Raw genomic sequence first — 15,806 nt, forward strand, 5'->3', positions numbered from 1 at the left:
TTTAATAATACCAAGCGTATTACTACCAGTCAAAATATTTTATCAAGACAGTAATTATTAGTCCCATACCGGTGAAGGTTTCCTCATCGTCTGTCCGCCTGTTTGTCCGTCCGTCCCTCTGTCTATCTGTCAGTCTGTTCCACTTGGTTTTTCGCACTTTTCTCTAAACGCTTGCAGATATTGAGCTGGCTTTGGTATTTATAGTGTATCCTGATGAGAAACAGAGTTTGGAATTCGAGTTTGAAATTCTGCTTCATTGATTTTTGACGGAATATTACAAATTTAAAAAAAAAGGGGGGGGGGGTCGGCGTTTTTTGTTTTGTTTTGTTTTTTCTAAAAAAAAAATCGCATATATTGAGCTGATTTTTGTTTTGGTATATGTGCTAAACTTGAGTTATAGATCAAGTTTGCATTTTCTCCCGCTTCAATGATTTTTCAAATAGGGCATTTTCAATTTTTAATGGAAACCAGGTTATACTTGGTGTGCCGATAGTGGACTATTATTGCTAATGCTTACAGAATGCGTGAATAAATAGCCAAATGATAAAAAACTAAAATACATTGAGTGCATGTCCTCTATTCATTCTTAAACTTAAAAGTATTTACGCACATAAAGAGGTGCATTATGTTTTCAGCAAAAATGAGACAATTCAGGCAAGCGAGGACCTACATGTAATTCCTCGCGCTTCCCAACTTCCTTTTGATGCTTATGTTGTTTCACCAACTCTAGTCACTATTTGATTTGTTAGACCATAGCCGCAATTTAAAATACCTTTGTAAATACCAAATGTATGTGTTAAATCATATCCTGCAGAAACGTACAAATCAACATCCGGTCTTAAAGGTAATCTACGTTCCCTACGCAGGTGAGTTAAGGCTAGGTATAGGTATTTCTATACAAATAAACTAATTAAAATGCCCAAGGACTATATCTATTGTACAAAGAAAGTTAAAATTTATTGTCTAATACATACTTGGTACCCACGACATGAAATAGCCAGTTCACATTATGACGTCATATTGTGACGTCATATTGTTCTTTACTACACAAGATTATAATGGATATCGACAAAAATGCTTTGGCGCAAGGGCATGCTCTATTTTATCTAACTGAAACAAGGTATATTTAGAAGAAAAATATTCCTACCTTTGCTGGTATTGCAGCACAAATATCAACAGCTCAGTTGTATAATTTCTATGTGTAAAGTTTTAAGTTGAATCAGGGTAAAAATGTACAGTCCGGTATAAGTTTCCTCAAATTCCGATCAAATGAGAAAATGCCTAGGATTTATGCAGCAGTTTTAATAATCTATAAAATATTCTTATTAACATTATACAATTTTAATGTAAAAATAAATAGGGTAATCCCTTGCGCCCAAGCTGTTTTGTTGGTGTGTTTTAATACCTCCAGTAGGTAAGATCAGTGACGTCATAATATGACGTCATAATGTATACTGGGTATAACTTATCGTGGGTAATAAGTATGCATAAGAAAATAAATCAAAACATTCTTTAAATAATAAATATACCTCTTACGCGTTTTTATTAGTTCATTTGCATAGAAACGCCTACACCTAGCCTTAACTCACATGCGTACATGTAGACCACACGGAATTATATGTGAACCTCCTCTAACAGATTGAAGCGAGGAGAGTTTCTATTCAAAGGAATGGCTATAAACATATCCTTGATAAAGAACGTTAATGAATGGACTAATCCTCAAACTTCTCTTTAGTTCAGTCAGTCATTCGGAAAATGTAATATCCGGCATCTGTAGCATCATCGGTGCATATTTCTTCAAGATAGGGATTATAGTTACATGAAAATGAGACATGCTCCAAAATATATACCCTGAGCATTCATCTAGAAAATGTAAGTCAGATCTAGCGTCTGAAGCAAGTCTGACAGTGTGCATCCGATGATGCATCATGAAGCATGTCTTCTCAACAAGTGCTTATAGCTGCACTGCTCCATAAACATTAACCTGCTTTAAGAACATTAACCTGGACATTCTTTAACTGAAAATGCAGCATCTGAAACCCGACAGATGACAAGAAAACACACTAGATCAGGCGACTCTGATGATATGAAGAAAATGATTAAAAAACTTTTAATAACCTGGAACGCCTATAACGATGGTATTACAAAAGCTCCCCCAACTTCGTGTAGGTGAGCTAAATATGTGACGTTATAGTTATACGCGGGCGACGAAATAAGTATGGAAATAACGATAGGATACGATTATGTTTTCTTATGTTAATATTTTCGAGAGTTCTCTTTGGTTTAGAAAAAAATATGCTACTTTTGGCTTTGTATTTTTACACGGCGTCAGATCAAGTGACCAGGAGCTTCTAATTTTAGATATGCAAATTTTAGACAATTTTCAATTTTTGGATATGAAGTGCACACGCGACACTCATCATATTTTAAGATATTAGTGTGCAGAGTATATCTAATTACTGAAGAAAACTAGGTGATTGTCCCTCATGCACTTCATATTCTAACCATCGATTTATAAATGCCACCCTCTTATATTTTCCCATTAGCCTAATGTTAAAGCATTTGAGGGTACATCTAAGAATGTGCCAACTACGGCGTGAATTCATCTCATATAAACTCTTGAAATATAAATAACAAAAATTAGCATATATATCTTGAATTCTTAACCAATTTTGAAAAAAATAAAAGGAAATTTATTTTTATGAAAATAAGTGGGCCGATAAGCGGCCTTATCGAAACTCCCCCTTTAAAACAATAACCGATTTATTTACCGACTCCGCATTAAAACATGTAAAATATCAGACACAGTTTAAAGTCAATTTAACTATATATAGAAATGTGGGGTTACTCAAGTTCAAAATCGGTAAAAATTTAAATTTGAACGTAAATAACAAATATCATGTTTATCTACACTCGATCTCGTATTTTTGATACGCCATATATAGCTTTAAAAAATTATGTCCAAAACGGAATTTTGTACTTTTGAGACCTTCCTTCCGGCGAAAAACTCTGTGTTCAATTTGTGTTGAGAAATTTAAAACACCGAGGTTTCTGCCGTGTATGCATTCGTTTTGCCACAATTGTTTATCTTCCTACATAGAGAGCAGTTGCAAATCTACGGAGCCTTGTTTGGGCTTTAATTGTCCTTTATGCCGTGAGTATGTTCCAAATAATGGCGCGTTTGAAAAACCAGAGGAGTGGGCCAGGAATTTTCCTGTGAATGATTTTTTAGAAAGCATTTTAGAGAAACCAGACGAACGGCTCTGTGCGGCTTGTTTACGAGATAACGAAAATGAATCGGCAACTGGATTCTGTCTGTCTTGCATGGAATATTTATGCTCAGTATGCACGAAATATCACAAAAAACATTTACTTTCTAGAGACCATACTGTATGTAAGATGGACGAAATAAAATGTACAAAAATGCGTGAATTTGGAAAATATTTTAGATGTACTGAGCACAATAAAGCAATAAGTTTATTTTGTAATGACCATGAGCAGCCATGCTGTTTCATATGCACTGGAACATGTGGAGCAAAGCATAGGGAATGCAAAAGTATAGACTCTATTCAGAAAGCTGCTTCAACAGTTAAAGACAGTGGAAAACTGGATTCTTTATTAAATGAAGTTAGAATCATAGAAAAGAAGTTGAAAGATGCCAAGCGAGAACAGGAGAAGAATATTTCAGAGCTAGAAGATTCCGTGGATAAAATGACAAAGGAAAGTGAAAAGGAATTTAAGGAACTTGTTGACCACATTGAAAACTTGAAAAACAAACATGTAGATGAACTTGCAGTTGCCCAAAAGAGAGGAAGACAAGAAATGGACCAATGTACTAGAACACTAAATGATGGAATGAATTGTGTGAATTACTGCTATCAGAATGTAGGAAAAGCCAGGGAAACAGAAAATGAAAATGAAATACTAATGAATTATTACACGGCAAAGGAGACGGCCTCACAACTGAATCAATTTAGTTTTACAAAGAAACACATAAAAATATCTTTGAAGAAAGCCTCTATTTTGAAAAATCTTAAAGTTGCAAAATCAATTTTAGATATACAATGTTCTGAGTCAAAGCATCAGGTGTTGCTTAGTGTAAGTGCTTTGGCATTGCCTCGTGCTCCTGCATTTAGCATTAAAGAAAAAGATGCCAACATATTTACTGCATCTTTTCTGGCAAACGACACTTTTGCAATTATTGACCACAGGGTCGATGGTAGTTGTTTAATTTATGACAACAAATGGGCTAAAACTAAAGTGATTGAAGATTTAAATAGGCCGTTTGAAGTAGCACAGAATTTAGACGAACTTTATGTGACTTGCGAAGGCACAAAATCGATTGAAGTGTTTTCTGCAAATGATTTCCACAGATTGCGAACAATACCGATGAATGAATCGGTTTATGGAATAAAAATCTGGAATGAGGTGTTTTATGTAGCGTGTGCGACGAAAATATTAAAAACCGATCTCTCTGGGAATAAAATAAAAGAATTTAAAACTGAAGGTAAAAATAATATATGCATTCTTGTAACAAATAATGGACTTATAGTATACAGTAACTGGGTACTTAATATAGTAACCGCAATAACAGAGCAGGGAGATATCGCCTGGAAATATGAACATCTCAGCATGAAACAGCCATGTGAACTTGATAAAGATTCTGTTGGTAATGTTTTTGTTGCTGCCAAGGAAAGTAATAATATTCATGTATTGTCTAGTGCTGGTGACCTCATTAAGGTTTTTGAAAACATTCCTAAGCCCATCTTTTTAAAAATTGATGAAAATAAAAATATTTGCTGTGTGTGTAACAGACATAATGTTGTAAATATTTATCGAATATAAAACAATGATGTTTTCTGACAAATGACTGAATGCAGAAGCTGCATCCTTTCTGTTAAAAAGAACAAAGGAATTAATTCTGTACGAATCCCATTTTGTGAATCAGCTACATTTTCCTAAAATTTCTAGACTTGATCGAATTACTTGTACACAGGCAAAATTTCCAATTTCTATCGCCAAGCTTTGATCTTGTGATGTTAACAGGGTCTATTGGCTAAATAGATTTTGTCGTTTACCTCTTTGTCACAAAAATTGAAATTATCGAAGTACAGCAGGCAAAGACTTTCTCTCTCTGCCTTTAAAAATAAAATGATCTTATTATGCACAAAATTATTATAATAATTATTTAATAATTTATATATTACTCATACATGATTTTCATTTTTTACAGAGGGTTTGGCTACATTATAATCTTTCTTGAACGTACATGTATTAAGATACACCATTATTCTGAAACATTCAGGAATAATTCAATTTTGCAAAGCTTTTCCTGTAATATGTGGACTTGCACCATTTTTCTAAAGATATGATTAAAAAAGATATATAATACGAAAGGAAAAAAATCTACTTTTTAAATTGACAAATGATTGTAAGTGAACCATCGGTGACTCTAAATTTGATGGATACTAAAACTCTAAATCTGAAAAAGTTCTATAGTAACATTTCTTTGTAAAACAAAGTTCCATCGTAAAACAATGTGCATGTATAAAGTTAGAATTTCAAGTATTAACGTGTGCAATAAGATAAAAACTAGTTTACTTTACAAAACAAAACTATAATTACCGTTAAGTTATAGTATCTCAAAGGAATGTATGTTGTTAATAGGTTGACTCTAAGAAGTGGTCATATTGTATGTAGTAACTGGCACACTTGTACTCTAATTATGTAGCAACTAGCACACTCTAATGTATGTATTAATTATAGCATACTTGTACTCTAATGAATCTATTACTCTAATGGATGTAGTAACCGGCAGACTTGTACTTTAATGTATGAAGTAACTGGCACACCTGTACTTTAATGTATGAAGTAACTGGCACACCTGTACTTTAATGTATGCATTAACTGGCACACCTGTACTTTAATGTATGAAGTAACTGGCACACCTGTACTTTAATGTATGAAGTAACTGGCACACCTGTACTTTAATGTATGAAGTAACTGGCACACCTGTACTTTAATGTATGCATTAACTGGCACACCTGTACTTTAATGTATGAAGTAACTGGCACACCTGTACTTTAATGTATGAAGTAACTGGCACACCTGTACTTTAATGTATGAAGTAACTGGCACACCTGTACTTTAATGTATGAAGTAACTGGCACACCTGTACTTTAATGTATGCATTAACTGGCACACCTGTACTTTAATGTATGAAGTAACTGGCACACCTGTACTTTAATGTATGAAGTAACTGGCACACCTGTACTTTAATGTATGAAGTAACTGGCACACCTGTACTTTAATGTATGCATTAACTGGCACACCTGTACTTTAATGTATGAAGTAACTGGCACACCTGTACTTTAATGTATGAAGTAACTGGCACACCTGTACTTTAATGTATGAAGTAACTGGCACACCTGTACTTTAATGTATGAAGTAACTGGCACACCTGTACTTTAATGTCTGTATTAACTGGCACACCTGTACTTTAATGTCTGTATTAACTGGCACACCTGTACTTTAATGTATGAAGTAACTGGCACACCTGTACTTTAATGTATGAAGTAACTGGCACACCTGTACTTTAATGTATGAAGTAACTGGCACACCTGTACTTTAATGTATGAAGTAACTGGCACACCTGTACTTTAATGTCTGTATTAACTGGCACACCTGTACTTTAATGTCTGTATTAACTGGCACACCTGTACTTTAATGTATGAAGTAACTGGCACACCTGTACTTTAATGTATGAAGTAACTGGCACACCTGTACTTTAATGTCTGTATTAACTGGCACACCTGTACTTTAATGTCTGTATTAACTGGCACACCTGTACTTTAATGTATGAAGTAACTGGCACACCTGTACTTTAATGTATGAAGTAACTGGCACACCTGTACTTTAATGTATGAAGTAACTGGCACACCTGTACTTTAATGTATGAAGTAACTGGCACACCTGTACTTTAATGTCTGTATTAACTGGCACACCTGTACTTTAATGTCTGTATTAACTGGCACACCTGTACTTTAATGTATGAAGTAACTGGCACACCTGTACTTTAATGTATGAAGTAACTGGCACACCTGTACTTTAATGTATGAAGTAACTGGCACACCTGTACTTTAATGTATGAAGTAACTGGCACACCTGTATTTTAATGTATGAAGTAACTGGCACACCTGTACTTTAATGTATGAAGTAACTGGCACACCTGTACTTTAATGTATGAAGTAACTGGCACACCTGTACTTTAATGTCTGTATTAACTGGCACACCTGTACTTTAATGTCTGTATTAACTGGCACACCTGTACTTTAATGTATGAAGTAACTGGCACACCTGTACTTTAATGTCTGTATTAACTGGCACACCTGTACTTTAATGTATGAAGTAACTGGCACACCTGTACTTTAATGTCTGTATTAACTGGCACACCTGTACTTTAATGTCTGTATTAACTGGCACACCTGTACTTAAATGTATGAAGTAACTGGCACACCTGTACTTTAATGTCTGTATTAACTGGCACACCTGTACTTTAATGTATGAAGTAACTGGCACACCTGTACTTTAATGTATGAAGTAACTGGCACACCTGTACTTTAATGTATGAAGTAACTGGCACACCTGTACTTTAATGTATGAAGTAACTGGCACACCTGTACTTTAATGTCTGTATTAACTGGCACACCTGTACTTTAATGTATGAAGTAACTGGCACACCTGTACTTTAATGTATGAAGTAACTGGCACACCTGTACTTTAATGTATGAAGTAACTGGCACACCTGTACTTTAATGTATGAAGTAACTGGCACACCTGTACTTTAATGTCTGTATTAACTGGCACACCTGTACTTTAATGTATGAAGTAACTGGCACACCTGTACTTTAATGTATGAAGTAACTGGCACACCTGTACTTTAATGTATGAAGTAACTGGCACACCTGTACTTTAATGTATGAAGTAACTGGCACACCTGTACTTTAATGTCTGTATTAACTGGCACACCTGTACTTTAATGTATGAAGTAACTGGCACACCTGTACTTTAATGTATGAAGTAACTGGCACACCTGTACTTTAATGTATGAAGTAACTGGCACACCTGTACTTAAATGTATGAAGTAACTGGCACACCTGTACTTTAATGTATGAAGTAACTGGCACACCTGTACTTTAATGTCTGTATTAACTGGCACACCTGTACTTTAATGTATGAAGTGACTGGCACACCTGTACTTTAATGTATGAAGTAACTGGCACACCTGTACTTTAATGTATGAAGTAACTGGCACACCTGTACTTAAATGTATGAAGTAACTGGCACACCTGTACTTTAATGTATGAAGTAACTGGCACACCTGTACTTTAATGTATGAAGTAACTGGCACACCTGTACTTTAATGTATGAAGTAACTGGCACACCTGTACTTTAATGTCTGTATTAAGTGGCACTGATGTACTCTATTGTATGTAGTAACTGGCAAAATTCTACTCTTGTATGTAGTAACTGGCATACATGTACTCTGTTAATAGGGATGAGGATGGTACAATCCCATACTCTGTTCTACTATAACCCTAATCTGGAATTCACCTATGGACTCAACAAAGGCATCAGTGACAATATTATATTGTAGGAAAGAATAATGATAACAATTATGTATTTTATTGAGGAATATAAACTTATTGTATTTTATATATTGTGTTTTTCCATGCTAAAATATGAATGTTTTATAAAATTACAAATTCATTACAATTATTTATATTGCTAGAAATTACATACTTTATGGATACTTATTTTTGTTCCTTATGTTCAAAGCGAAAAGATGAATACGAAGAAAATGTAGATTTTACATTCATTAGATCAGCAGTGTTTCATATTGAATATATTATCTTGTTGAAATTATGTAAATTTTAAATTGTATTTTTTTTTACGTTGTACATATTTGATGTATGATACACATTAATAGCAAAGTTCTACAGGCAACTGAGATTCTTCTGTAAAATCTTTCTTTATAAAATAGTTAAGATTATTTGTTGATAGAGTAAAGCGACAAATATAGGTAAAAATTCTTTCTAGATATTAATAAGCAACAAGTTTATGAGCCTCTATTGAAAGGCGTAACGATTTTACATTGCTTAAGGAAATATTTACAGAAAGGAGAGACTATTTTTCAGATATGTATTAATCTTGGTCTTATCTCATTGAAAATGACTTGAGTAGTAATTTTGCATTAATACAAGTTTTGAAAATGAAACAAAAAGATCTGGAAAGGTCACTGAATTGTAGAGCTCTTTCAGTATATTTTCAGTCACTTTTCAGTTAATTGAATGACAGAGCTTTATCCCATGCAAGTTATGATTTACTGGTATACACGTTTATGTAGAATATTCAATGCTTTATAGTTGTATATAGATTTTTTTCACGGATCTGACAATTATTTTTTTTTTCAATATTTTCGCAAAAACGAAGCACGAGTGAAAAATAAAAAGAGAAATCCTGTCTCATAATTGAAGTAAATTTCATGTTTAATTGTGAAATATTGAATTTTCTGTTCGTTATATTTTCTCGAATTTTCCCTTTGCCTTGATCTGTCTTTTCGAAACACAATGTCATAGGCTGTGATGTCATATTTTAGCGATTGTCAGTCATAGCTTAGCTTTTATGAGATTAAAAACAATGGTAACATGGATTCTAGAAACTTTGGCAGATTTAGTATCTGTCAGGATGGTTTTTCTACTCTTTCTATCTTAGAACAGGCCAGGGAGGATAGTTTAAGCAACATTCTTCATGAAGTGAACTAAAATCGAAAGTTTTGCCAAACTTCTGATGTTCTTTAACACCGTGAAAAAATATGACTTTGATATTCTTTCACACTTTGACAAAATATCACTTTCTTTTATTCATTAAATAAATAACAATATTTCACTGTTAAAAATGTAATAAACATATTTATTTTCTTGATTATTGCAAGATTGACTAGGATTGCATTATCATGTGTCCTTATTTTTTCTTTGAATTGGCACCGTATAAATAAATATCAATAAAACATTCGCTTTTGTTTTAAAATTTTGCGAACATAATATAAACAATGGTTTTCAAGACTATTTTACTTTGCCCTGCCTGACTTCAAGTATCATTAGTATTTGAAGGCACCTGATCCCACCTCTGATGTTTTTGGTGGTCCGTGTTTGGTCTGGTCCCGATTCGTATAGTCTAAATGGACTTTGAGCTTGAATGCTGTTCGTTATCTCCGTATTTCATGTATCATTATTACATGAATACCGTTATACCGCGTGTCCACTGTATTTACAAATATGTATATGCAGTTTAATCAAGTAAAAGGGAAAGGAAATCAATCACGGTATCAGTGTTTGGCTCGTGGAAATATTGGATAAAAAGATAGTTAATAAAAAATACAATAAAACACACTTATAACGAAGTACTAAGGTCGGATGATTTTGCTTCGTTATAAGCGTAATCTGTTATGGCCTTAAAGTTCACAATTATACATTTTAACCCAATGGGAAATAAACATCATTTTTGAAGCTTTTTGAGTTTTGAGGTGTCAATTCGTTATAAGCGTGTTTGCTATAAGCATATTTTACTGTACATCTCACAAAAGAAGGACAGCGTAGGACAATACACTAAAAATGTCAATGCAAATTGGGTTTATGATGTCGACGATAGAGTCTTTGAATAGAAATTAATAGATGGCTTGTAGTTGAACTATTTCATGTTTTGAATATTTCATTTGTAGTCCAAAATTGTGTCAATTAATTCAGTGACCGTTCCCTACTTTTTTGACGCATTTCTGTATTTTTTTTATTGTCAAGAAAACTCTATATTTAATGCTAATTATGCTTGATTTTATGTATAGTATTTTTAGTGTTTCATTTTTCGTTCGTATGCTTGTTCGTGTACTTTTTGGAAAAGAAGTAATTTATTACTCTGTACTCTAAATTTCTGCATTCCTTAGAGACAAATTTAAAAATGAGGCTAATGTTGCTGACAAACCTCAAGAAATGGGAGCTGTGGAAATGGGAACTGTTGGAAACGGTAATTTTAGATTTTTTTATTTGAAGTATACTTTTTTGCAAAAAAGGCTCTGTTAGCTAATTTTGAGTATAGGAATTCACTATCTTCGTAATAAGCGTTTCCTCTTTGTTTATTTTTATTTCGGCATCCTCTCTGTTTTGGCTCTGTATCGGATGACAGCTTGCTGAGAAGATTAATTTGGATTGCTCTGATCTACTAAATTTATAACATCTTTAATTACTTTAAATGTACCCGACGTCAAGTAAAGGTATGGATGGTGGTAAATTAAAATCTTTACGTTGACACAAGTGAAAATCATTGCATTATATTTTCATCATTTTTTTTAAATGTAAGAAAAACCAAAACAACAAAAAATTATAATTATATAATTAAATTTTTTAACTGAATATCAAAAAAATTTTACACTACCGAAAAATCTTACAAACGATATTTTTTTCTGTACCATTTTTTCGTCATAAGTCTATGTTTCCCTTAAAGATCAAGGCTGGTAAAGAAACAAAATAACAAGCTTAACAGCAAAGAAAAAGTTTTATTTTATGTAAAAGTGGAAACCTCAAAAGTATTGAATTATATACTCAAATAAATGTAACACAAAGCATTCTTTAATTTAAAAAATATAAATGAAACAATGATCATAAATATGTACAATTAGTAAAAAAATAGAGATTGCAACTGATATGTCATTGACCCATGCCAAGTTTTGGTTCCGATGCCAAATTCGTTTGATGTGGAAACATAATCGGTGTTTCCTATGACTTACACTTAAAGGTTTCCTTCATCTCTCATTGAAAAATTGTCAAAACTAAAGACCACATTTATGTCTATTAAAATATTAATGTTTAATATCCATCACCAGATGAAATATGCAAAATGACTTGTATATCTACGATTGTGCTGTTACGGTTCTATATAAGTTAAGGTATAAAAGTTAATTGACAAATAATAAATTAAAAAAAAAAAAAATCTGTAAATCTTTTCATAATTGTCTGCATGACATTCTCACAGTTGCGATAATTTGCTATAAGTAAATTGAAAATAAGGATAGAATAAAGCAATCAAATGAATTCAAACTTTTTGTATTAAAGTCTTATCACAGTTTTTTTATTTTGTGAAACAATTTTGAAATATGTATATAAACGTTAAGGTGGCATTGATCCAAACATGTTTCAAACTCAGATTTCAATGTTAACTGTGAATTAATTATGATTTAAATTTGGTTGAAATTTGCTTACATTAAAGAAGATAATTCTGATTCAATACGATATTTTTTAAAGAAAATATACAGCCATGCCAGACAGATAAAACAAAGGTAGACCTTGAAAGGGAGGGGGAGCATTCCTCTTAGGCCTAATCATTAACTACATAATTATGTAAACAATAATTGTTAAGGTATATTCGGGGAACGGTTGTCTGACAGTTAAGCATGGGGATTCACAATCGGATAACAATAATATATGTGAATAAATTTTGAGAAAAAAAATATATATTCAAAATTCAAAAATTTGCAACGTTGTAGGCAACGAGTTTAGCGGTGATTTGTGATTAATGGAGCGAAACCCATTGTTTACACAGCCTCATAATGGGATGTACCGGTATAGACCTGCACCTGGTGGGTGTATAAACAATGAACAGCTCAGCGCTGTAAGTGCCGGTTTGCTAAAAATTGTTTTAAACCATATATATCCAATAGTTTTCACTCAAGTAAGATATGGCATTTTAAATGAACAAGAAGCAGAAAGGACTAAACAGTCATATGAGTGTACATGTTTCCAGGCAAGTCTTTTTTTTATTTTCTGAGTTATAAGAAATGTTATTTTCTTTTAGATAAAAAATTAGCAGCCGAATTATATTGACTAGACACGGATGAATTTGGATTGACATTATATTAAAAAGAAAACCTTAGCAAAACTATGATTATTAGAAGCCTTATTATGGAAATTCTTTTAAAATACAGCGTAAAGAATTGAATCTATTTTGTTATGCATAATGACATCTACATTAGAGGTTTTCAAATTGTACTCCAGGTTAATGATAACAATATAATTCATTAACATTATTTTTATGTACATGTATTTTTCAATCAAAATTCCTCTATCACTTTCGAAAAAGTTTGCATCTTGCAAAGAAAAGAGTGAAATGACGCAATTTTATTTGCATTGTCTTCCTTTTATACTTTCTCTTTGTTAGGTCATGACAGTTTGTAACAGCATATTTCCGTAACTCAGTTTTGCTACTTCTGCAATTGTTGAGAATAACCCAAAAATGTGAAAAATTTACGAATGGATGAAAACGGAGAGAGTCTCATTTGACTGAGGTGACCAAAATTATAATGCTTAAAGTATAACATGTTCATGCATATGTTTTAGATTTTTAAAAAGGTTTTCCTCTCTTAATCCACTCTTCTGTTATTCGCAGAGGTAAAATATGGAATTTCTTCTAAGTGTCCGACTCTGAAATGTAAATGATTTCAATTCACCGTTATCAATATTTTCATTCATGAACAAACAGTTCGATTAAAGATAAATATGACAAGAATATATTCTATCTGTATTGTTTTGGTTTTAACGCATTATCAATTACTTTTAAAAAAAAAACTATATGTTAATTGTAAAAAAAATTCACCCCTGACAATTGAAAAAAATGTGATAAATAAAGCGTCAAATTTCGTGAAATCCTGATTAAAGAAAAACCCTTTAATTTTAGCTTATAAATAAGATTGTCAATAAAACAAAATTACCGTTCTCATCATCAGAATCAGAATCAACTTCGAAAAACATAGATCGTTTGATTTTAATTCCTGGTTCTCTTAAGCGTCTAGGAAACGAATTCCTCCAATTTTCTTCAGATAATGATTTTCGAATAGCTACGTATATAGAAAATAAGAAAGTAAATCCTGTTAATGAATCCGAAGCAGATTACATCAATGTCATTTACACACACTTTACATAATTTTGTATCACGGTATTGCATTTATTATTATACAAAATATCACTGTTATCAATGCAAATAAATTTTATCGAATCAGATTAGGAAATAAAGGAAATAGTCCAATCGTATTAGGTAATTCAATCGAAAAAAAGTTTGCTTTTAAGAGAAATCTGAAAGAAAAACAAATTAAGGAAGGTCCTTATCAATTTTTTGTAGAGATATGTACATTTTCAAATTTCTGCCAAATGTTTGTTTTTCTATGAGGATTTTCTGAGACCATCATTTGTACTCTCAAAACTTTAACCTATGTTCTTAACTCTGAAATACTATATAGATTCAGGAAGGTTAGTATGATATTTAGAGATAAAATTCTGTTTCAAACTTACAATCTGGTCTTAATTTCATCTGTATCTGCAACAACAACAAAAAAGAATTGTATTATTATGTAATATATTTTACTATTATTATAATTGTATTATTACATTTTTACAGACGCATTCTCTTCAAACAAAATTAGTTTGTCCCTGTTTGGCAAGTATAAATATGTTGTAGGGCTGTTGAAAAAAAAATCATTCGAATTTTTGCTCAGTTTGAATTCTCAGAGAGAGAGAGAGAGAGAGAGAGAGAGAGAGAGAGAGAGAGAGAGAGTTGAATAATACCAATACACGAGATTCAATGTTTTCATTTAGTATTTTCCAGTTCTAGCTAAAATACTATATACAATGTACTCTTACTTTGAATGTATTTCGATAGAGAAAAATACAGTTTAATACAAGAGTAAATTAATCTAACAGTGACCTTGATATTTAACCATATTTAGATTCTAATTAAAAAAAAAACTCTTCACAGAGTTATTTCAAGGTTTGAATAGATTTTAAGTTAGGATTTATATGCAAGGAAGTCCAGTAATTTTCCTATTCGTAGAAAAGGTGTTACTTTTGAGGTCTTTCATTAGCCATAGCAATGCTTGTGCCAATTTTATTATGTGATCATATAATACCCCAGGGAAATGGAACATCATCCAAAATACAAGTCACTCAAAACTCAAAATAATCGAAATTACCTTTTGAATATTTTCGTTTATACTCTTTTGTAATTTCTTCTGGTGCCTTATTAACTTTCTACTCATTTCCTGTGAATGTACAAAATACTTCAAGGTAAATTAATGCAAAGTATCAAATCGTCCGCAAAAATATATCTTTAGCAATTTAAAGTATTTCCACAAGAAATGCGCACATCTAAAACAAATGAAAAATTTCATCTACAGTCTCGAGTGATAGAGAAGTCATACATTTACTTTAAACCCTTGCAACTTTGTGACCGTGTAATATTTGTTTAAATAACATCGACTTTAATATTCATTCAAAAATATCACAAAATCCTTTCTTAGTTTTTATAAATAAAATGAAAAACAAGGTGCTTCGTATCTTATTTTGTAAACATAAGTTAGAATTAGCTAGGACCCACCTTAGTCTGTTTTATATTACAGCATAAGACATACTTAACTAGTATTTAGGAAGGTCCTAAGGTTGCGCCTCAATCATACATATAACGATTCTTGAATAAAAATCTTTGCAATATTTATCTTGCCAGCCCTGAAAGCTTAAATAGTATATAGATTTTTTTTTTTTCAAAACTGCCTGTTGGTTTGACCTTACCGTGATTTTATTTTCTTCTTTAATATCCATTTCACTAAAAAATGATGATGTTAAGGTAAAACAAAAATTTCAAAGTCTAAATGGAAAATAAAATGTATTTTCTTTGTATTGCAAGGAATGTTAATACTCACCCCTTAGTGA

General features: G+C 32.1%; 1 protein-coding gene across 1 annotated transcript; it reads left to right on the forward strand.

Moving 5' to 3' along the window:
- Nucleotides 1–3,423: 3,423 nt before the first annotated feature.
- Nucleotides 3,424–8,656, forward strand: LOC133198241 (uncharacterized). The gene is made up of 3 exons (XM_061334364.1): nucleotides 3,424–4,219; nucleotides 4,580–4,696; nucleotides 8,556–8,656. Exons 1-3 carry the CDS (start codon nucleotides 3,424–3,426, stop codon nucleotides 8,654–8,656), a joined length of 1,014 nt encoding a protein of 337 aa, XP_061190348.1.
- The last annotated feature ends 7,150 nt before the right edge of the window (nucleotides 8,657–15,806 follow it).

This window comes from Saccostrea echinata, unplaced genomic scaffold, assembly GCF_033153115.1.
Source record: "Saccostrea echinata isolate AGI-Se365-2 ecotype Australia unplaced genomic scaffold, CSIRO_AGI_Sech_v1 ptg000033l, whole genome shotgun sequence".
Classification (NCBI taxonomy): Eukaryota; Metazoa; Mollusca; class Bivalvia; order Ostreida; family Ostreidae; genus Saccostrea; species Saccostrea echinata.

Excerpts from the sequence above, each read along its gene's own strand:
- LOC133198241 (XM_061334364.1), top strand. The coding sequence starts at position 3,424 with ATGCGTGAATTTGGAAAATATTTTAGATGTACTGAGCACAATAAAGCA. Across the intron at positions 4,220-4,579 it reads TATTGACCACAGGGTCGATG|TAACCGCAATAACAGAGCAG; the intron begins GTAGTTGTTTAA and ends TACTTAATATAG. Across the intron at positions 4,697-8,555 it reads TTTTGTTGCTGCCAAGGAAA|GGATGAGGATGGTACAATCC; the intron begins GTAATAATATTC and ends CTCTGTTAATAG.